General features: G+C 39.7%; 2 protein-coding genes across 3 annotated transcripts in view; both read left to right on the forward strand.

Moving 5' to 3' along the window:
• Positions 1-16,529, forward strand: part of LOC110836235 (uncharacterized) — a 91,981-nt gene extending 75,452 nt beyond the window's left edge. Inside the window, exons 4-5 of one of the 2 annotated variants that reach the window (XR_015533561.1) lie at positions 98-5,286; positions 15,921-16,529. Coding sequence is in view for 1 of the 2 variants with exons in the window: in XM_022077225.2 (XP_021932917.1) it covers positions 98-288 (191 nt within the window). In the remaining variant the exon portion in view is untranslated. Of the gene's footprint in view, positions 1-97; positions 7,310-15,920 lie in introns of those variants that run through there. The other variant, XM_022077225.2, reaches the window with a different exon arrangement.
• LOC110836259 (inositol polyphosphate-4-phosphatase type I A) overlaps positions 5,217-23,083 on the forward strand; it is a 59,116-nt gene continuing 41,249 nt past the window's right edge. Inside the window, exon 1 of the mRNA XM_022077274.2 lies at positions 5,217-5,286. The gene's annotated coding sequence lies outside the window, so the exon portion shown is untranslated. The remainder of the gene's footprint in view (positions 5,287-23,083) is intronic.

Here is a 23,083-nt window from a genome sequence, read left to right on the forward strand (position 1 = left end):
AAAGTTCACTGTTTCCATGGTTCATTTGTTTGACTCAGTAGTTCTATTGAACACCGTTAATATTTCCTCACATTTTTCATGGCGTTTCTTGTTTCAGGTGAAAAGCCGTACAAGTGTCACTGGCCCGAGTGCGAGTGGCGATTCGCCCGTTCGGACGAGTTAACGCGCCACTACCGGAAACACACCGGAGCGAAGCCGTTCAAGTGTGCGGTCTGCGAGCGGTCTTTCGCTCGCTCAGATCACCTAGCTCTTCACATGAAGAGGCACCTCCCCAAGGCTCCCAAATGACCACGGTAACATAGCAACCGAAACTGTAAGGACAATTAGGCCCTTTGTTCACGTTTTTTTTAAAAAAAATCGAAATGTTGACCAAATTTCTTACCACGTAGCGTTTCCCATGAGACACTGCGCGTTGCCCATTGCCATACCGAGAGAAGAGCCAATTTATTTTCTCCCAAAATTCTTTTGTGCCTATTTAACATTCGTTCAGTGTCATTTAGAACTTCGCCACTGATACATGGAATCTGATTTCTTTTTAAAATGAACCATAATTTTGGTGCAATCAGATGGCCGAGTGACTAGCGATTTGTGAATAGACTTAGTGCAATCCAGCAAAGGAACTTTTCTCCTGTATTACTCAATCATCGAAGTGCCAAGATTCAAGTGCCTTGTGGAACAAAGACAACATTTAAAACCAAAGTGCCAATAAGATTGTGCCACGTAGTGGGGATGTGTTCATACCGACATGTTATGTAGTTAAGAGAGCTAAACTAGTTTTTTATTGATTGTATATTATAATTTTTATACATTTTTCAGTCATGAAATAAGTCACTTTGATACCAATTTATTGTAATAATAATCGATTTTATAGATTTAATATTTATAACTTATAAGACGCCGCTCACAGACTAACAGTACTACAGGGTTGTGGGAAATACTTTTGAAGGCATAATTTGTCCCTGTCATAATAATAATAATAATACCGTTTCTACTTAAAATATTCATGGAGGTTATAAGAGGCCTGATAAAAACTATGGAGACTAAATCTGTGAAATTAAGCTACTGTACTTGCGTGTTTGGCCCCTTCACCATGTGAGTATTTGTTTCACCCTTTCCGCAAGTTCTAGATCGACTTCTCAAGCTCAGCTTTTTGGTATCGCCAAGGGCTTCTTCGTTGCTTTGTGCCCATTTGCTTCTGTATCATAGCCGTTTCACCGTACAAGGTGTTTCTCGTGTTTAGGCAATAACAAAAAACCCTCGCAGTTAATCATATGTAGTGACCACGGATTCTGCCTTACTTGCTGAATACTGCAAATTGTTCAAAAATGTCACACACCGGTCTGAGTGGGCAGACATGTTGTCATGGTGAATTTGCCGCTCGCTGGATTCACACCTTCGCGGCCATTTGCAATACTCTGCATCACAGAGATACCTCGACGCTTGTAAAAGGAAATTTTGGTTAATAGCCTGGCCAAATGGAACATCAGAATGGTTCAGAACATCCTCGTAAACGAGGAAAACGTTTGTTAAACACTTGACTTGTTTTTTATCGGCGCGCGACAAAAGGGGGATTTTCATTGTGACGATTGCTTAAAATTTTCTGGGGTCATAACCGTAGACTCATTTCCCGATCTATTTGTTTCGAAATTGTATTAATTTTATGCAAATTAGATCTATTCAGAAACAACAGACAGGCAGTTTTTTTTCTGCTTCTGAATCAGCACTCGTGGTGGACGTCGAGATGCGACCCGTTGCCAAATTTTTGGAAAAAAATTTTCCTTATATGAGCCACGAAAAATTCCTTCTTTTTCCACCATTTTACTGGTGGTCGACTTCCTATCACTCCGCTTAAGCTGTAGATTCGTGATTTCTACTTACGAAGGGCCTACGTGGCTTTCGTGAGTTACAAACGGGAACCCAGACGTCTCTCTGCTTCATCTCCGGTTGCTATTTGCTTTAGTGATAAGTTTCTGATTGCTTCAAGATGGTCTCCCAAATCTGTGGGCACGCATTGGGACGTTCTTAGATCGCGTCGTGACTCCACTCTTACCACGGATGACTTAAAGCAATGGTATCAGCTGTAAATACACTTGGACATGAATCAATGCGTCAGACAAAAGTTATCAATTCCCAGTCTCCAAACTTTTTTTATCAGACCTCGTATATAAAATATAGGAAGTGATATGCAGTTGCATTTTCAGGAAGCCAAATTCTTTGTAGTTTATTCAAACGCTTGAGTGCCCAGGGTTTGTGTGCCAGTTGATTCAGTATGTTTCTTTTTTGACAGTCACGCGTTGTTATAGATAGTAGTTAAAATACATAATTTCATAGACGCCATGTTCTCGAATCTGTTTTGTGTTAGCAGAATACGAAGTATTTTAAGTGGATTCTACGAAACCTCTTTGGAAGGCTTTGACGTAATTAAGTGATAATGCAAGCTGCTTATAATTAATTTTAAGTAAAACATTGGACTGAACTGCTACTCAGCACACGAAATTGAGAGTACGGGATTCGACTACCAGTCCTTTATATTTTAAGTCTGTTTAATTCTATAAGCTCCCCGAAAAGACTCGTTTTCGAAACGTCCATTCCTGAAATTTAGCAACTTGACGTAAATCTGAAGTAAAATAATTAAATTTTACAACTCGTTAAATTAACCAGATGTTTGTTTGTCGTCTGTGAATTAAAATATTAAATTTCACGACTCTTTCTATTAGCCACATGATGACGTGTGTGGTGTAAAATGGTTAAGATCGTGTGAAACCGGCTACATTTTTGTGTACATCCTGTAGTCGCAACCAATTATTAAAACACGTCACGGTGTAGAATTAATGAATGTACACGCGGACACTGCGTCCATAAGATGTCACCGTCCATCTCTCAACTGTCCTCAGCATGCATGCAGATGCCTCCGTGGGCAACTGTAAGCAGTAAAACAGTAGAATATAAAGAAGAATATACTGTCCGCACTTTTGGCATCGCGAGTTGAGATATCAGGTTCTCACGACGATGAGTATGAAGATGGCTGTCGACGTTTTCAGTTTCGGTAATTTTGTACCAGACTACGCAGCGTAACATGCCGGAAGGCGGACATCTTCATATTCGCCACCGTGAGAACCTGAAATCTCGCATACATTTTTTGTTGTTGTTGTGGTTTTCCAGACTTCCCACTTAAGCATGTGCCGGGACAGAATCTTAATTTGACCACTGCTGCTTCGTTTAACATCCGTCCCAATTCATTTTCAGAAACCAATCGGTCATTCGACGCTATATAACCCGCTCTAAGCCACTGAAAGCGTCGTTGAATAAACCAAGGATAAATAAGTCACATAAATGTGCTTCTGAGATGCAGAGAGACGCAGAGTGGACGCAAGAAATCTCAATAAAGTGCCGTGTTTCATTCTGATTTGCATTTTGTAACTTTTGATAAACGCTCAGTCAGATAACTGCTTATAAAACCGGGAGGAGATTCAGTTCTCCCTGGCATTTCACGGTCAGCTATTAAAAACTATGGGGAGTCCTCCGAATATGGAGGCACATACACGTAGGTCTCCGTGAGGCTTGCACTGCAAGCCGATACCCACCTGAGACCAGGAACATGTCGGCTGGCTCAGGCTGCTTGTCTTAAGCGGCTGGGAGGTCTTGCCGAGTCAGTACTGCCAACATTTCAGGAAGATATCGGAAGCGACGCTCCGAACCGATGTTTATTACCAAGATCGGTCTTCAATTAAGATCTGACAACCCTCTTAAAGCCCGAAGCTAGTCTACATCATATTTATTAATGCAGTCCGTACCGCAAAGAAAACACCTCACTTCACCATTACGTAGATCATATATTTAATGCAGTTTAAGAAAATGGTCCCTGTTAAATGTGAGAATCATACGAGACCCATAAATACAAGGAGGAGCTTTGCTGGTTTTTAAGCAGGTGGTGCATATACTTACCACTGGGTTTAATTATAAGTATTTGGTAATCATTGATTCGTTTTCGTTCAGGAATACCATCTGCTGGCCTGATTTTGTTGCAGTGGTTAAGTTAATCATTGTCACTGCTGCCACAAACGTAGACGTCAGGCCCCGGCTGGGGGAGTGAACTGCCGGAAACCGTTGAGAATAAATTAATAAGTTAATTTGAAGGGCGGAGCTTCAGCGTGACAGATATTGTGTGTCTGGATTAGAATTCGTTATCAGTACAGAAATAGTTTGACCTCGGATCATTTTCGCCCGTGTCGGGTATTAATAACGCGACCGTCTACGTAGTCGGGCTGCCTACAGACAGGAGGATTCAAACTATCTGGCTCAGGATTGAGACCAGTAAATGGCAATGAACAGAGTCCATAAAAGACGTGGAGCCGTCAGATTATGACATTGGTTTATATCTTAATGTATATTGCTTGCCCAGTTTGCTCCCAACTCGCAGTTTCGTCAGAACATTTCGTCCAAAGCATTAACAAAATTATTCCTTAAATCCGCCACTGGCTCTTCTATTGACGTATGAATTACAGACAACAGCCATTAGCACAGTAATAAGACAGTCCAAATTTGGAAGAGCGGGAGGCGTTGCTCGTTTGTTCCTCTGAGCGCTGGGATGCCGGTGTAATGAAATATCGCGGGCAAGTGTTTTGAATTAATTCGCGGTTCTTGCTTATTGAAGTCTGAGGTCACTGATGTTGCTTCAGCGCGTGATTTATCTATCGCCATGGGTACCTAAAAAAGTCGTGAGAACAAACAACGTCAAAAGTGTATGGAGCATGGCCTGAAACAGGACACCAGTCATTCTACACGCTCCGCCTAACAGAACGAACCAGGCTTGCGTCTTGTCAGGTACATCCGAAATTGAAGGAATGAAAGGAACAAAAAATTTTACTACAAGAATAATGGGGAAGTCTAGTGCTTTTATTGAAAAATTCCGACCAAGTAGCATACGAAAATTGAATTCATTCATTATATTTGCTTAATTGGGGCCGAACATCAACGGGGAATGCAGAAAGTTATTTTGCGGACGAAAAGGTCTGTTCATCAACGTGAAGTACCAGGTCTTACATTTACGTGCAAGAGTGGTCCAAGCAATTGACGAACAAAATTCCGAGGGTCAAAAGAACGCATGGGGTAGGCCTAGATTTTAAATACAAATATTCAGTGGGGAAAACATTTGCGCACGCGCGGTAAGACCGGGACTTCAGGTAACTGGAGATATACATAAATGAGAAGTTGTAGATCGTCTCAATCACAGAAAGAACGCGGTCTTAGCAAGACAGTTGCCTGGAAAGCGACGCGGTTTAATGGGTGAGTCTGAAACATTATTAATGTAGCATAACAAAAAATCTAGATTGATAACCAGAAGACTGCTATGTTATATTTAAAGAAATAAGCAATAATATATTAATCTTGTCTGAATGCATCGACATAAAATTATAACAGATAAAGGACGAGATTTTTAAATATTTAAATCAACTGATGCGTTCAGAAACACGATTAAACGGAAAAAAAATTAAAAGTTTTTATAACTGCGTACTGCCTCCATCTTTATCGACCTGAAGATGGAAGCAGTAAGGACGTCTAAAATGTCGGGTCAGTTTCTGAGTACATGACGCAACATCCCAGAAGACAAGTCATCTTCTTACGCACCGCCGTGAGAACCTGAAATCTCACAATATGGCAGAAGTCTTCCTGAAACGTGTTCGGTTATGTAAACATTACATTTTAAAAAAATCCTTTAAATCTTTTTATTATGTACGACTTACTAATGAAAATACAGTGGTAATGTTGACGTCCTTAAGAATTTTTTCAAGCGGTTTAGGTAATTGGTGACCTCATTTCGCAGTCGAATTATGTTCCAAAGTGTAACCAAGCTCGCTGAAGGATTTGTGGCTATTTTTTCCTTCAGCTTTCGCTATCAGAAAACGCAACGTACAAACTAAATGCCATTTTGCCACGGCAACGTAACTTCACGACATTTACAGTACAACTTCTCTAGGCATGTTTATATTATAGTTCCCCACTTCACAGACGAAATGGAGAAGCATTTGCATGCGACTGTTCGACAGGTCATAGGGTCCCCAATTTGACAGTCCTCTGCCCTCAAGCCTGCCCGCTCATACACAATTAACTCCTTCAAGTCCAGTGATAACTATATGTAGTACCACCTGCTTAAACAGTCTTTAACTCTTCAGTTTGTATTTGTGGGTTTCGTATGATTCTCACTGCAAACAGCGATTATTTCCTTAAACAGCGTTAACCAGATGATCTTCGTAATGGTGAAGTGTGGTGTTTTCTTCGCGGTACGGACTGAATTCTTAAATAATATTTGGATGAGCTTCGGCTTCAGATGGTTAAAAGGAGCTACGGTATCGTTCTAAATATGGTTATCAAATGAACTTACAGCTGTTTTAGTACGTCGAAATCAATTCCTAGTTTTGTGGTAACAAGCGGATTACTTCTGTAACTAGTGGTGTTAAAGTAATAATGCATTCCAGTGTTTGTAGAACGTAATGAAGGTAAGCTGTTCGAACTGGCTCTCTGTTGAAAATATCTTGATGTCTGTCTTTCGTCTTCGGTAGCAGTTCAGTTCCATTTTTTCTGTACCCCCCTTCGTGTTATACATTTTCAATTTTACCGTACATTCCAAATGTGTTTTACCTCTTGCAGTATTAAGTTTATTGTATTAACACAAAATGTGAACATTCTGTATACATTTTATATATGACTTTTGTGTAATAAATGCCAAACATGTTTAACTGTGTACAAAATGTTGTGTATTAGAAGCTAGAATCCGTTCTAATAGTATTTAAGATTTTCTTATTAGTTCTTTGCGTGAAACTTAATATACATTACTTATGAAGTAAATCTGAGAGTACTACAGCATTCTATCCCAACAGCAGACTTAAATGTGCATTGGTAAAGAGCTTTATTTTTTGTTTATATAAATTTTAATTCTAATTTCAGTTTTGTACTGAAGCATTCCGTTGTTTTGTAATAAATCAGGTATTCTGTTTCTCCATCACAAACAAGCGTAAGGTAACAACAGTTTGTGAGGCCGTATGTTTCGACGCATTCAGGTCTGCATGCAATAAGTTATTATTATGTGATATTCAATTTTCAGAATCCAACTGCGTTATCAACATCAGTAAAATTGTATCAAAACATCGTTTTGCGTGTCGGCCTGAAGATGATTCGGCGAAACATGTAGCCTTAACAGATTTTGTGAGTTTATAGTTGCGCGTGACGGTGTAACAAAATAATTATTTCTAACATAATGTTTTGTAATATGAATGTTACACAGTGTAATAAAGTTATGTACTCAGGTGAATGTTCGCTCGGCTTCAAGGAGAAAATGAGATTTGGAAACAGAACAAACACTTTGAATTATTGTGCGCTACTTTACACGGATTCCCGGCAGGTTCAAGGATTCCCCTCACCGCCGCCACGTACAGTTCTACTGTCTTGTGGTGGCCGATGAGTTTCGACTGCGCAAGACATTTTGCCCGGTCGAGTCGGTTTGTTACTGTTGCCCCAAAGCGCATGCGCTGGTCTGTTCTGTGATAGCTCTGTACGAGACAGCTTGAGTTTGTGTGTGTGGAGTGTTTATATTGACATTTTCTGTTAAACTACGAGTTAAAATTAATGCGCAGCCAAACACGAGAGACAGTGGTCAGTAAGATTTTGTGAAACGCCACTTAGAGCCCTGCGTGATACAGTCAATAGACCACATGGCACTTTCCAGCGTCTAGGTGTATAGCTACGTCATCAGTACTTGTCCTCCACGTCCCTTGTACGTCTTACTGTTATTATTAGTATTATTATTATTAAGTGTTCTGTCTTACGACAGGTCCATTGCTCTGCCCAAAAAGAGCTCTCCAGTTGTCCCTATTCTCGGCTTCTCGCTTAAATTCCTGGAACGTCATCTTCTTTCCTTGTTTAAGGTCGTCGGTTAGCTGTATCAATCTTCTTCCTAGTCCTCTCTTTCCTTCAACCTGGCCTTCGGTGATATCACTCATTAATCCATTCCTTCTCATAATATGTCCCAGCCAGTTAGCTTTCCTTCGTGTAATCGCCTGCAGAATGTTTCTTTGCTCGTTGACTCTCCTCAATACTTCTTCGTTGGTCACTCGATCCGTCCACCTGATCTTCTCTATTCTTCTCCAACACCACATTTCAAAACTCTCCAGGTATTTCTGTTCCTTCTTCCTGAGTGTCCAAGTCTCTGCTCCATACAGCGCGACACTCCATACGTAACACTTCACTACTGTCTTACTGTAGTAGGGCATAAAACACAGAGTGACAGAGGCGAAGTTCTGGTGTGTCATTTGACTTCATGCGTCTCGCTCAGGCTTCAGTCTACTTGGCTGAGCTGTGAACATGGAACATTTTTGAATTTTACTGAATTTAATTTTGAATTTAATCTGGAACCTGACTCAGCTCAGGGGTGAAAGAGACTGCCATTTTCAGACACTTGCAGCGTCCAGAGCTTTCAATGGAACACACTGTATAGCGTCGAATAAAATGAGAAAATAATCACGTATGAATACGTACGGATTTGGAAGGAGGTGATCAAGGCCCAATTGAAGGTAATGCCCACAGGAAGTATCGAAGCTTTAAACTAACTGGTAACGTTGCCGAGATGTAGATCTGGTATCTCCGACTACGTGAATCCGCTCACTTGACCAAATTCGGCACAGACATGAAGAAGGTGTTTCGAAAATGATTCTAAGAGCTGTATTTCAAAAAGATTCTTGTCAGGTGGGATCCCGTTTGTGTCTAGCTGTAAGAAACGAGACCTTGGCAGGGTGACCAATATTTTTTCACAGCCTCTATAAACACGTGTGTTGTTGACAACTTGTTTCGTGACATTACAAAAGTAGGTTCATGACGACAAAGGTCAACCTGTCTCAAAAGCGCAATGCAAATTTTTTGTCACAACAAACGAAAGCGAGACAGCGTCATATGTGTGATTTACATACGTCCACTTGTGAAATGTAGCTGTGGTTCGGAGTTGTGTCGTAATTCGATTAAGAAATCTGTAGGATTCTGTCATTTAAGTGGCGGGTTACTATGGTTACAGAAATAGGTCAGGTTTCTGCGGGGGGGGGGGCCATGACAGTCCCCATCAGCTGGTCTGTATGTCACAAACAAGCGAAAGTCTGTAGATTATAATTCTCATAACTTAGCAATTAATGGCTGCTTTCCTACTGAGCAACTAATTATGGATTGATTACGAGCGCTCAGGCGAAGGAATCGGAAATTTCTGCGAAGTTCGCTTCACGGTTGCGCTGTGTAGAAAACATGTTGTATTTTAAAGTAACACCAATTTTAAAATCACAAAGATACGACATTTGAAATTGTATGTGCACGATTTCCATATTTTAAAGATAAGAAATTATTCTTTCTCTGTTTAGTGTCATAATTTAAAAAAGAAACATGCATAATAATTTTTAAAAGTGCGTTATGAGATAATATAACCATTACATTGATCTTTCTGAACCAAAAATAATTCATACCACGCACGAGTCCATCGATATTTCTTAATCTCCTGAAGCCATTTGCTCATCCAAATAACATTTAAACACTCGGTTGTCTCAAAGAAAATAAATAATAAACCCCCTGATCTGGAAGCGGTTGCGAAGTGAAAAATCTTTTCCTGTCGGAAATCGAACCCAGGCCGTCTAGCTTACAGCTCAATGACATCTATTGAGCTCGGCCTAGGGCTCAGTGTGGCTCCTGTCCTCACGACAAAACCTAAGACGAGTCGGCACAAGAAGTTCTTTTAACAGCATTCGCTTGTTTCTCAGTCCACCGCTTTACCCATTTAAAAACATGGCGTAGAAAATTAATTTGAACACTGACATGATTCGTTATGTTTTTTATTATTATTATTTGCCTTGGGACAAATGTGTTCCGAATTTCTTTAGCATTCAAATACAGACTCATGCAATGCATATGAAGTGGTTCGTGTAAAAGACTGGACAGAGGATCGTGGCTTCAGGGTATGCGTATTTGTTATTACAATATGCGTAGTAATAATTGTAATAATAATAATGGGCACACCTTGTTACGCCTTGCTTGGTTATTCTACCCAGACATTATTACTCCCCGACACGTACATTTCGTATCCCAGTGTTGAGACAGTTTAACTCATCCCAGGGGTCGCAAAACGTGGCCCAGAGACGTATGAAAATGACAACGAAATTGCCTAAGACATTACTCATTTCTCACGTGCCATACATTCTTAATTAAACAAAACGTTCAAAGTGCAGTCACTTAATCCTTTGAAGCCGAAACTCGTTTAAATAATATTTAAGAATTCAGTCCGTACCTCGAAGAAAACACGACACTTCACCATTAAAAAGATCAACTGGTTAACGCTGTTTAAAGAAATAATCGCTGTTTGTGCTGGGGATAGAAACCTATTCGTACAAAATGCATGATTATTGGTTATTAAAGCAATTGGCACACATAGTTACCACTGGAGTTTAAATTAAGGGATGAAGATCATGTTGGTTGCGGAAGAAAATGCAAAGATGGTACATTCATCCGTGTCACTTGTGTCACGAGGCATCTTATCTTTTTTTTCTCCATCCCACGCTGCAACCAATTACATCTCGAAAGCGAACGTGATTGGTCCCTGCAAGGCCGGTTTATCCCGTCCTGTGATTTTGTTTAGAATGGACAGGTTGTAATTCATGTAGAGTTGTGTACATCAACCTTTGCATTGCCGGGAATCCCATCCCCAAAATTATCTGATACATTTTGATTAAATACGATATAAACTAAAATGTTGATATCAGGTATACGTAAATAGCTCTTTTCGAATATGGATGAAAAAAATCTTAAAACTTACAGGAACACAGCATCAGGAAAGAGATTGTGTAATCTGCTCACTCGCAGACCTTAAGGCACAAATTGTGGACCAGCGGTTGAGTACAATTTATATAGAGTAATCTCTCTTGTTGGTGACGATCAACTTAGACAATTAATTGATTTACTGATGACATTATCAGCGACAGTGTTGCTGTAAAGAAGAATTTTTAATGCCCTTATGCGTCCGATGAGAATGCCAAAATTACGATAGTTCTGGTCACAGTTTATTTGGAAATTTTATAAAGTCACTTCACCTTCCTAGCTTTTTATATTGACGAATAAAGTGATCAAACTTGCATTTGTTTTGAATGTGGGCGTAGTGTGTACAATTGCCACACATCCGTACTGATATGGCATCTTTAGAATGCCAGGTGAAAATATATATGCAAAGAACAAAAATATCTCTAGCAGAATGTATTACATATTGCAAGAGACGTAAGCCAATTTTAAAATTCTACCAAACACTTCAGGAGCTAATTACAAAGATATTTTTTCTGATCATATGTACATTCCAAAAAAAAACTCTGTTGTCCTTGATAGGTAGAGGCCCTGCGATGGGCTGATCACTTATCCAAGGGGTCCTGCCTAATGTCTAAACGGAACAATCACAATAAGTTATGCAACAATTTCAAAGGTGTATTTAGCAACAATGTTTTGAAACTGTTTGTGATGTCTGTATTTAACGTGAGTATATTTATTAACTGTGTTGAATTTCTTTAGTGTCCGTGGTGTCAATGCGCTGTGTTTGTTAATCTTTTAGTGATTCCAAGGTGCTACAGTTTGCTTATACGTTTATTGTAGTTCAATTAGCGTTTTTCTCTGCTAAAAGAACAAGGAATCAACAAATGTTGAAGTAACTCGTTTTGAAGGTTAGGTTATATATTTCTGTACACATTTGTATAACTTATCACAAAACAAATATGCATTTTCTGTTGGTGCGTTTGCAACTGATAATAGCTTTGTCATTCATACTTTACTTTGGCCGAAACAGCAACTACAAAACGTAACAATAAAGTTACTTACTGAACGAATCAGCGTATTATTTACTTTAAATTAAACTACTTTTCTTTTGGTGTAGTCAGAAGTCTGACTCAGGTTGAGCAAATTGGATCCTATTCTGAACCTGTCCAAGCTACTTTACAGCTGCCACTTAGGGGACTGTCCCCATGACCAGAGTTCAGTACTACACCTAAAACGGATCTTAGAGACAAATTGGAATAAACTGATTCAGAAGAGTGACAAATGGGCTCGTGGTTCTACTCCCAGGCTTTGGTTGAAACCAAAATTTATCTACATAATATTTACGAATTCAGTCCGTACCGCGAAGAAAACACCATATTTCACCATTACGTAGATTAACTATTTAACGCTGATTAAGTAAATAATCGCTGGTTACGATGAGAATAATCTGATTAATATTTACGAATTCAGTCCGTACCACAAAGAAAACACAACTCTTCACCGTTACAAAGATCAACTGGTTAACGATGTTTAAGGAAATAATCGCTGTTTGGTCTGAGAATCATACGAAAAAAACACACAAATGCAGTCTGTGGGGAAAAATTATTGAATGTTGAAAGGAGATGGTACGTATAGTTACCACTAGGATTTAAAGGGTTGGTAAAGAAACCGTTACCCACCCCTAAATTAGAGAATTTCATTGGAATCTCGTTCCAGTCCAAAGAATTTAAGCCACTGTGCTCTATCGTAGATCCCTTAAACGTTTGTCTCCATTTTTAAGATTCACCATTAAATTAAGAAGTTCTGGCAAGAACTGATATTTTTCTTAACATTTTGAACGTGTAGGTAGTACAGAGAGAAACATAAATTAACAAGTAGGCCCTAAGCTTGTAAACACAATTTGATTTTGTGTGTAATTATGCTAATACGTGTTTCTGTTATGTTAATTTTGTCAGATTTAACCTTAAATTTTTATATTCATTTATGCTGAATATCAAATGCTGTCGGTTGCCGCGTTGTTGTTTGTAAAACTGACTCATCAAAATTGCACATTTTCTTAAGCTCTGTTACCCAACATCATTTGAGGGCCTTTTATTTTACTTAGCGCGAGTTTCGCTTCGAAATCAGAAGTTCGCAAGGCCGCCATGTTGGTATTAGTTTTAGTACATATTTTAAAATGTAAATACTCCGCACCAAACGACGTTAAGGTAATCGTATCAATACGAGATGGGCAGAGCATACAGCACACAGAGGGACATGATAAATGAACACAAAATGTTAATCGGTAAAGCTGAGAGACCACTTTTAAGACCTAGGCATAAATGGACGTATAATATTAAAACGGATCTTGAGGAAATAGGATGTAAGTGAAAAATCTGAACTGACTACTCAGGGCTGGAGTCGAATGGCGGACTGCTGTGAACACTGTAATGAACTTTTGATTAAGGCAGCGAATATCTTGACCAGCTGGGCAACAATCAGTATCAAGAAGAACTCTTGTTTCATCTGTGCTCGGGTGAGCCCCACACCAACCCCCCCCCCCCTCCGACAAGCAACACAACCCTTCCTAATTAAGCTGTGTGCCTCGTTCCCCAAACAAAACAAATGGATATTTTATTCATTCTATAATTACACGACCAAGCGATGACTAGGTTAAAATGAGGTCAAGAGGTCTCATGTCGCCGCGTTTATTTATGTTACATTTGACCTCAGCTGACCCACGCAGCCACGGACTGAATTGTTAGGGACTTCGTGACATTTATCTCCAGGTGATGCATCGTAGAATCCCAGCGGGAACTTGATAATTAACCAGAGGGACCCCAAAGTAAGAAAAGAAAGAGGATCTCACCTCACGGCAGAGGACGACTCCCAGTTTTCGAGCTATGGTGATAATTGCGAGAAAAATATGGACCTCATTTCCTTCGTGGTAGGTGGTAATAAGAGACGCGCATGCGTGAGAAGTGCCTCGGTTTTATTCTGTGATGTTTGCGAACGAAACTAACGGGCTCGTTAAGATCTACACAAAATTCGGAGTCCATATGCACCAGTATTTTTAGGGTAGACGAAAGCAAATTCCAGCCTGTTGGATTATTTATCAGCAATTCAACGAAATTTTGCTGGAGAATGTTGACATGCCTCGCAACAGACAGTAATTTATCGGCGCGAAAAGAAACATGGAGAGTTATGACAAACATGAGAAGTTTTCTTCGAAAGTTTACTGATAAGAATTTCCTTGCTTCCACAGAATCCACAGTCTCGGAAGAAGAAGAAGAAGAAAAGTCCCCTATTGAGACAGCAGAATTCAGTTCACGCGTTCACACTCTATTTCTCAAAGACTAACTAACTAACTAGATGGCTTACGGAACCAGGTTTATCACCGAATTAACCAAAGCCCTCGACCAGTCCTTGTCCTGGGCCAACAAAATCCAGTTTCTTTCAACTCCTATCTCCCATAGATCCCGCCTGAGATTATCCTCCCATCTACGTCTAGGTCTCCCCAGCGGTCTCTTCCCCTCAGGCTTCCCAAATAGTGGACCCAACCAACCAGATGGCTTACGGAACTCGAAGGTTCATCACCGAATTAACCAAAGCCCTCCACCGGACCCTGTCCTGGGCCAACAAAATCCAGTTTCTTTCAACTCCTATCTCCCATAGATCCCGCCTGAGATTATCCTCCCATCTACGTCTAGGTCTCCCCAGCGGTCTCTTCCCCTCAGGCTTCCCAAATAGTGGACCCAACCAACCAGATGGCTTACGGAACTCGAAGGTTCATCACCGAATTAACCAAAGCCCTCCACCGGACCCTGTCCTGGGCCAACAAAATCCAGTTTCTTTCAACTCCTATCTCCCATAGATCCCGCCTGAGATTATCCTCCCATCTACGTCTAGGTCTCCCCAGCGGTCTGTTCCCCTCAGGCTTCCCAACCAATACCCGGTGCACACCTCTTGTCCCATCCATGCGCGCTACATGCCCCCGTTTTCAAAGTGACTTCAATTTTTTTCCCAGTCAATGCGTTCCAAACACTTATCCTTCGCCTAGCGCGTGCTACATGTCCCAGATCTTAGATAGGATGTGGGCTGTAGTTAGTTGCCTGACTCTGAACAAGTCGTAGTTGCGGGCTCTCGTGAACATGGCAATGAACCTTCGGGTACAATAAAAAAACCGGATTTTTTTTTACTATCTGAGCGACCATCAGCTTGGCAAGGAGTGTGCTCCATGGCTGCCGCACAGTAGCGGTGGGGGAGGGGGCTGATTCCATGCGTGGGCCGAATGTACATTCAGGCGTGTGTTTGACCACTCTCGAGTGGCCCTCCCGGTCGTCGTTTCTGTCGAGGGTGTGCTCCAACAGTCGCTTCCATTGTCTCGACCGCCTCCAACAGCAATTAGCACTTCTCGGGACGCGAATTTACAGAACTTTGGTTTGTGGGCGGTGTCAGCCAATTGGGATGCTCCCTGAAAGGAAATACTACTAATTACTGGACGAACAATTTTCTTTACTTTCTTCGGGTTTTATGTCACGTGACATTTTCACCTACCAAGTAGCGTCTGTACGGCCGAAGGACCACGTACGCGTGGTTACGTTCTTCGACGTTTTCCGAATGGCTGGAGTCGGAAGGCAAAGCACGAAGTGAATAAAAGTGTCCCCTACTTCATGCAGCTGATAGTCACTCAGCTGGGCAAAAAGATTACCCGGCTTTTATGGAACCTGAAATTCTTTCCGTGGTCACAAGATGGTCCTTGTCCTAGAACACGTGAATCCAGTCCAAATCCGTCTCTAATATCCATTTTAATATCAATTTTAATATCATACTGCCATCTATGTCAAGGTCATCAAAGTGATATTTTCCCTCTAGATATTTAGATTGCTGTTATTTACGCATTTCTCAGTTTCAATGAGGCTATAATCGATTCAAAAAATAAAACTCGAGATATTTGACAGAAAATACTCCATCCGAAAAAAAATTATCGTTCTGTAGAGAATATTTTAAATGTAAGTTTCATGCGCCAATGAAACCTTTTGAATCTTGATCTCCAGGCTGCCAACCTGAGGTCAACGCCTTCCTCAGTCATGATGTAAATAAATTGTCGAAGTTATTTTCAGTTGATGATAAACCTGCCGACCGAACCGCGGGTGGCCTCCGACGGGGGACGAGTTGCCCTGAAATTGCCGCACGATATCGGCGAAGGCGGAGGACGAAATACGCTGTGTCGACAGGGAAGCATGGTGGCCAACTTTGTTTCTTTCCAAGCTGTTTTGTGGCTTCAAATCAAAATTCATGCCCCCTCCAGCAACACAGTATCGCTACTATCACACTTTTTTTCCTCTCTGTCTCGCTCGTTCGCCTTCACAGGGTCAGTGAGGTTTTGCTGCAATAATGGACGACATAATACTATTATTAAACTTTACCTTCATTATTGTTACTGTCAAGGAAACGGTCAAAATAACAGTTCGTTTGTGCACTAACAATGGACCTTGGTAACACGTACACCGAATTGGTCGTCGAAGCAACAAATCTAAGCGGAATATGAATATAATTCTATAATTAAGCACTTAATTCATAAATAACATGGTATAGGGCCTTGTCTGGAAACTGAAATCAAAAATGAATTTTCTCAAAACAATATAACTGTGTTGATTGGTTAAATATTACTCATTCGCAGATAGGCAAAACAAACTTTAAATAACAATACACAACCGAATTATATCGTTTTTTTATTGGTTTTTATTCTAGTGATTCCAAATTTGGCCCTAACAGCACATAACACAAACGTGTGCATGCTTATGAATATTACGAGAAGATGGCAGAACCATCTTTAGTCGGAATTTATCGAATCTGCCTTTTGTTCTTCAACTGTTCTGTGTTAACAGCGTGTTGTTGCCATAGCAACACGACCCTTCCTCTTTGTATGGTCATTGTCAACAAGAATTCTTCAGTGCTTCAGATAACATCTCCTGACTGACGTCGAATTTTAAGACAGACAGCCACGCTTACTGAGTAAGATTTAGGTTCAGTAAGAAGTTCTAGGAACAAATTATGACAATGGGTTCGCTTGAAATACTCGCATCTGAATAGAAGTACAAGTGAAAGTCATGAATTACAAATTATACAGATTAGTGACCTATATTTGTACAAAATTTCAACTATGGAAAATTCTAATAACCCATTGTTGTAAAAAAACAAACATGTCCAGTAACAACTACGGCACTTCCAAACACGCACACAAAATTCTTTCATTGAAATTTCGCTTAGAGAATTGACAACCTTTCTGCATAAATGACATATGCAAATTTTTGTCGATTATTTATTCACAGACATCAGACCAGAAAGTAAACATATTTATCTTGTTAGACAAAAGTCGACAAACAGAACTTGCGCATTGCGTATTCTACGTCTAATCGGGTTAATGCTGAAATCATTCAGTGTCGCACCGTCTCCAGGATTCCTCCAGCACTTCTCCATAACCAATGAACTTCCGCATAACCTCTCCATTACATCTCCGGCACTACTGTAGGAATTATCAAGGATTTCTCCAGGACTTTCCAGGAATTCTCCAGCACATCCTCACGATCACCCGATGAACACGCTAGAAATTCTCCAGGACACAACATAACCCATCGCAAAACACAACTTTGTCAATCCTAAACTAAACGACCTACCCTTACCTTAACTAATTAAACCTAAACTAACCTAACCTACCCCAAAACGCAACGTAATCCAATGTAACTTATCCCAATCAAACTTCAACGAATCCAAAAATATCCGACTCTCATGGGATCAAACCCACCACCGCTTAAGGACTTCCAAACAACCTTCCAGGACTTCTTCAGGATTTCCCCAGCAATTCTCCATGACAAAGAAATTCGCGCATAACGTCTCCAGGACTTCTCTGACACTACTCTGGGCAATATTAAAATAATTATATAAAGGAAATAAAGTTTTACAAATTATATAAACACAAAAAAAATCAATTTTTGAAAAATTATAGCGGATTCTGCAGCTCTTATGGTCGGGCCGCCACTGATCGTGGTGAAGATGTTTTCTGTCCCTTGGAAAATATTGACAGCATATGAACACTGATAAGTCCATTGCTGTTTGTTTCACCGAGGAGATGGCAAAACTGAGAAAATTTATAAGCGATGTAAACATTTGTCGAATTTCCTTTCAATAATACTGAGGTCACTCCAAAAATCTGGTAATTAACATAAGAACTGCCTTACAGAACGCACTCAGCCGGTCGCAAAATTTGTTCACCAGAACCGCATTCAAGTTAAGATGACGCAAACCGACCCGGCAAGATTACTCGCGCGTTCAGAAAAAAAATACGACACTTAATTCTGAAACGAGGCTACGTGTAGTTTGGTTGGAAAGTATCTGGCAGTTGTATGATTATCTGGACGGTGATAATGTCCATGTAGTTAATAGCTCATGTCTCAGACAGTTCAGTGTAAGAATGAATTAACCAACTTCTCCCATTCAGCAGTATGCAGCATTTAGAAAAGTATTTTTCTACTTTATTTCTATCGTTCTCCGAATAATGATTAAGACATTTCTTCCAGTATTTTCTTACTACGTAATCACGTGGTATTCGTAGTATTTCGTTCGCCCATTCAGACTTGTTGACTTTATAACACGAACAAGTCTGCTGACATGACAGTAACGCGAAACTTAGAGGTCTCATTCACAATAGATCCATTCATTGTTTCCTTCCGGATAGGCAGTCATCCACTGTAGTTGATACAATTTGTATCGTAACATGAGTCACTATTACACGTACCGAACGTACGTATAAATGTACAGTCGCCGGGGTCAAACTGTACGTTTCGCCTACATAACTACTTTGCTAGTAGGCGTGAAACAGACGAAATTATTATGTTAATCAAAGACATTCATGATAAATGACCTGAGACAGAGCTATAAAGTACTTCCGCTGGGTAAAAATGTGAATAGTGTGGATAACGTGGAACCCACAGATTTGTCCCGGCTACAGTACAGGGAAGATTATTTTTCTTATATTGCGCACTCTGACGGAAGTTGGGTGATCCTCCGGTAAGCTCGTTCCCACACATACGGGGTAATTTCACTTCACGGTTGCGCTGTCTAGAAAACTCTCTCTACAATGAATATTTTGTATAGAGATAGTCTAAAATCAGTAAGAATAAGAGGTCTCTACTCAGAAGCAATTAAAATCTTAAGTTCGAAAAGAAAAATATTTACATTCAGAGGGGGGTAAAAAGCATTACAGATGTTAAATCTGAAGAATAATTAATCCACCAAGTGTTTAAAATAGGAAAAATCAAAGGAGAGTTAAACAAAACTTGGCTAGAACACATAAAAGCCCGCAGACCTGTTCTCAGACTGGCAATAACACTCGATAATCCAAAGACGATCTTTTGGTGCGTAGGATACGTGCAACCCGAATTGTTAATGACACGTGTCGCACCCACACACGTGAAAGTGCATCACTAAATACAACGAAACTCGTGACGCCTTCTCGTAAAATACGAGTGAGATGTTTAGCTTTCGTGTTGACATTTTGCCAGGTTTCGCCAGCTAAGTTATCATTACATAATCGACTTGCCCCTTTGCCTTTAAAATTAAATTACACCATCTGTATTTTATCGCTGCCTAAAGCAAACATAAACGTCAGACTTCTAACACACCTGGAACGTAGTCTCGTTGTAGACTTCTGTTGCGATGTAACACTCTTGAGTTGTGGATACAAGAGAAGGTCTCCAGATATGGAGGGTAGCAGCGAATATACTCAATAAGCAGTTGCGGACAGCAGATAAGGGGTGGTCCCCTTGGTCGGTGGTTTGGCGAGGGGCTAACAACCCATCACCTTACGTACCATTGAGAAAAAATAGGATAAAGTGTGTCCGGATACTGAGATAAATAGAAATAGTCTCGCCTCCATCTCAGAAGTTTGCATATATGCGATGCTGGTAATAATAAAAATAAATCATTTCAAATTATAACGTGGAACATATCTGAAATGTTTCTACTTCATGTAAAATCTGACCCTTTGAAACCAAAGCTCATATAAATAACATTTAAGAATTCAGTCCGTACCGCAAAGAAAAAACAGCGCTTTACCATTACAAAGTTTAATAGGTTAACGCTGTTTATACTGAGAATGATACGAGACCAATAAATACAAAATGAATTACTGATTTTTGGAGAAGCTAGTTCACATATTTGCCTCTCGGCTTAAAAGTTAAATGAAAACAGGGCAATTTGCCCAAAGTTTCTTAGGAGAGAAACGTGGTCCAGTCTAGAACCAGCCTTAAACATCGTGATAATGACTACATTGGAAATGAAACAGTTCCAAGTGTGGTGAAGTTCTCCTAAACGACCACTACTTCTGATATAGCCCCTTCTTCCTCTACTCTTCTGTTGGCGTAATCGATATCTTGTCCTGTTGACTCGTGGAGAAAGTCGATACAATTCTTGCGGAGAGTCGCATTTGTTTCATTGCCATTTTGTTTGATGTGATTTTATGCTACGTAAGTTATGTAAACGGGGTCAGATGTCTGTACAAGAATCAACTTCGTGGCGAATTGAAAGCTGTCGTTGGAAGGTTTTATTAACTGTTTCTTAAAAATTAAGAATCTGGACAAGAAGTTGATTCCATTCCAAGGCCTACTGCATTACAAGAGTTCCGGAACCGGTCTGATCAATAAAGCATGTCATGAAAACAATTACGGACTTGCTTCCGCAAGTTACGATGGAGATATTTCTGCTTCTTAAAGACGTTAGGTTGGTTACGTAGCACTTAATATTCAGACTAACAATGCGCTGTTCTTGAAATATTGGTTATAATTCATTTTATCCCACTTCAAAATTCAGTAGGCTATCAGTAACTGTGCGATCATTTCCTTAAACAGCGTTAACCAGTTGATCTTTGTAATGGTGAAGAGTTGTGTTTTCTTCGCGGTACGGGCCGAATTCTTAAATATTATTTAGACGAACTATGATTCTTACTATAAACAGCGATTATTTCCTTAAACAGCGTCAACCAGTTGATCTTTGTAATGGTGAAGAGTTGTGTTTTCTTCGTGGTACGGGCCGAATTCTTAAATATTATTTATACGAGCTTGGTTCCTTCTCTGCCAGCGTTATTTCCGGTTTAATTTCGTCCTACAACTTGACATTCCTTTTAGACTTCATGCAGAACATATTCAGTATACGGGCGGTGACATTTCAGACCGCGAACCGCGTGTTGAATAACACTGACATTACGTTAATGTCAGCAGGCTTTGTACAGGACCGGTTTATAATGATCATCACAGCTGCACAACTAGAATTGTTTTGTTATTCTGCTCATTTATACGACAAGACGCGAAGAGAATCATTATGATTTGTGTTAATCGCACAAACCTATTCAGGTTATTACATGCGCATTTTTATTTTCTTCTCCATTCATTTATGCTTGATAGACGATTTATGGTCATTTTCAGTGGACCTTGATTGAATGAATTAATGGAACTATGACTGCTTATTATTTTTCTTTGATTACTGAGAAGTGGCTGATAAAATTACGAGAAAAATGTAAGAAATGTGCAATTATAGACTGATCTGTAGGCCTAGTCATTGATAGAATTTCGAATCGTTTCTTGTTTCCAGTTAATAGATAAATAGTATCCTGTTTTCTCTGAAACTACAAAAAAGTTGTCAGTGGAACTATGGTTCCGGAGAATTTGACGTAAATACGTCTATACGGAAAGGAAGTTTATATATTGGCTTTATTCTAAATATTTCCTTTATACATGCTTTACAATTGCGTAAAGTTTGATTAAGACATTGCTTATTTAACTTGAATTAGTTACGCTTAAGATGGGTCTGTGGTAGCTGAATGTAATATTAAGTAATGTAATGTAAGGTAATGTAAGGTAAGATAATGTAATGTTTTATAGGTAACAACAATGCTGAGTAAACAGATGAGGTTTCCTAGGTAAAATGACAATGAAGTTACACTTTTTCGTTTCCCATTTTCGTAACACATTTTTGCCGAATGACACTGACCCTAAAATATAGACGTATTTACGTCAAAAAATACCGTTCCACGGTTAAGTACCAGCATGACTTTACACGTGAAGAATTATCATCGTCTTACCAGACAAAATGTTGCTGTGAAACTAATTGGAGTAATATGTTCGTTGTCCTCCCCCCGCGACCGCCTTATGGCGTTCGATCTGGGTGTTCCAAATGACCGTCGTAAAAGATTTCAGTGAGAATAATCAAATAGTCTTAAATGCACATTACGCCAGGGCATTCAAACAATGTGATAGCACATAATATGGCTTTAATTCTGTAAAGAACGCCTGTGGAAGTTGCATAAGATATAACTTTCTCATGTTGAAAAGGAATTGGCTAATGACCTTCATGGTTCCTGAGAAATGTTTCTGTTAAGTGCAATAATAATGTAAAATCACGTAATGTTTGTTTTGTAAATAGGATCCACTCAAAACAAAAACAGTCCGTAATGGAATGACCTTAATGTAGAAGACAATAAATTGTTCCGAAGAAACTTGGAATCAGAATGAAAGGCCACATTTGCCATCGGCGTATCGCGCGCAATCCGACGACGTGCGTCACACAAAAATGACATCAGCACGTAAATCTACCAACCGTTGCACAACAACACATATTTTAAATTAAAATATGAGGAAAATACAAAGAAATGTTCTCCTGAATAATTATCAGTTGTGCGACCTTCTTCGGACGAAGTAAGCTGTAACATATGCAGATGGAAGTCGACGTCAAAAGAACTGAAGACGAAACTGTGAAACGCGACTCAAGCTTGAATGGCATCTGTTCGAAACGAGAATAATATAAAAAATACATAAAAAATAAAATATAGTAAATGCTTAAATAGTCATTGTTTCATACTCCACACGAGAGACATTAAATTTGATCAAAATACGCATTGTTGTAGGGGACTTTTTCTTTAGACATCCACAATTTTCTGAATAACAAATATACGCAACGTTTCGGAGACTGCCTCAGACTCCTTCTTCAGGTAGAAGGAAAGTTCACGTACTCTGAAGAAGTCCTTAGAAAAAATTATTTGAGGGGCTCGGACAGAATAGGCCTCTATGGAATCACATTTCATTCATTAACAATGTGTTAACTGCATTTAAAAATTAAACAAAGTTGGTCCACTTTTTTCGAAGCAGACTACACGCTGTGAAACCGAATGGAAGTGGAGTCGAATGTATCTCGAGTAATTAAGATGCTAATTACTTGTAAAGGTCAGGTCGAA

The sequence above is a fragment of the Zootermopsis nevadensis genome, unplaced genomic scaffold (assembly GCF_977971745.1).
Source record: "Zootermopsis nevadensis isolate Lab colony 2312 unplaced genomic scaffold, Znev_1.0 Znev_ptg000003l, whole genome shotgun sequence".
Taxonomy (NCBI): Eukaryota; Metazoa; Arthropoda; class Insecta; order Blattodea; family Termopsidae; genus Zootermopsis; species Zootermopsis nevadensis.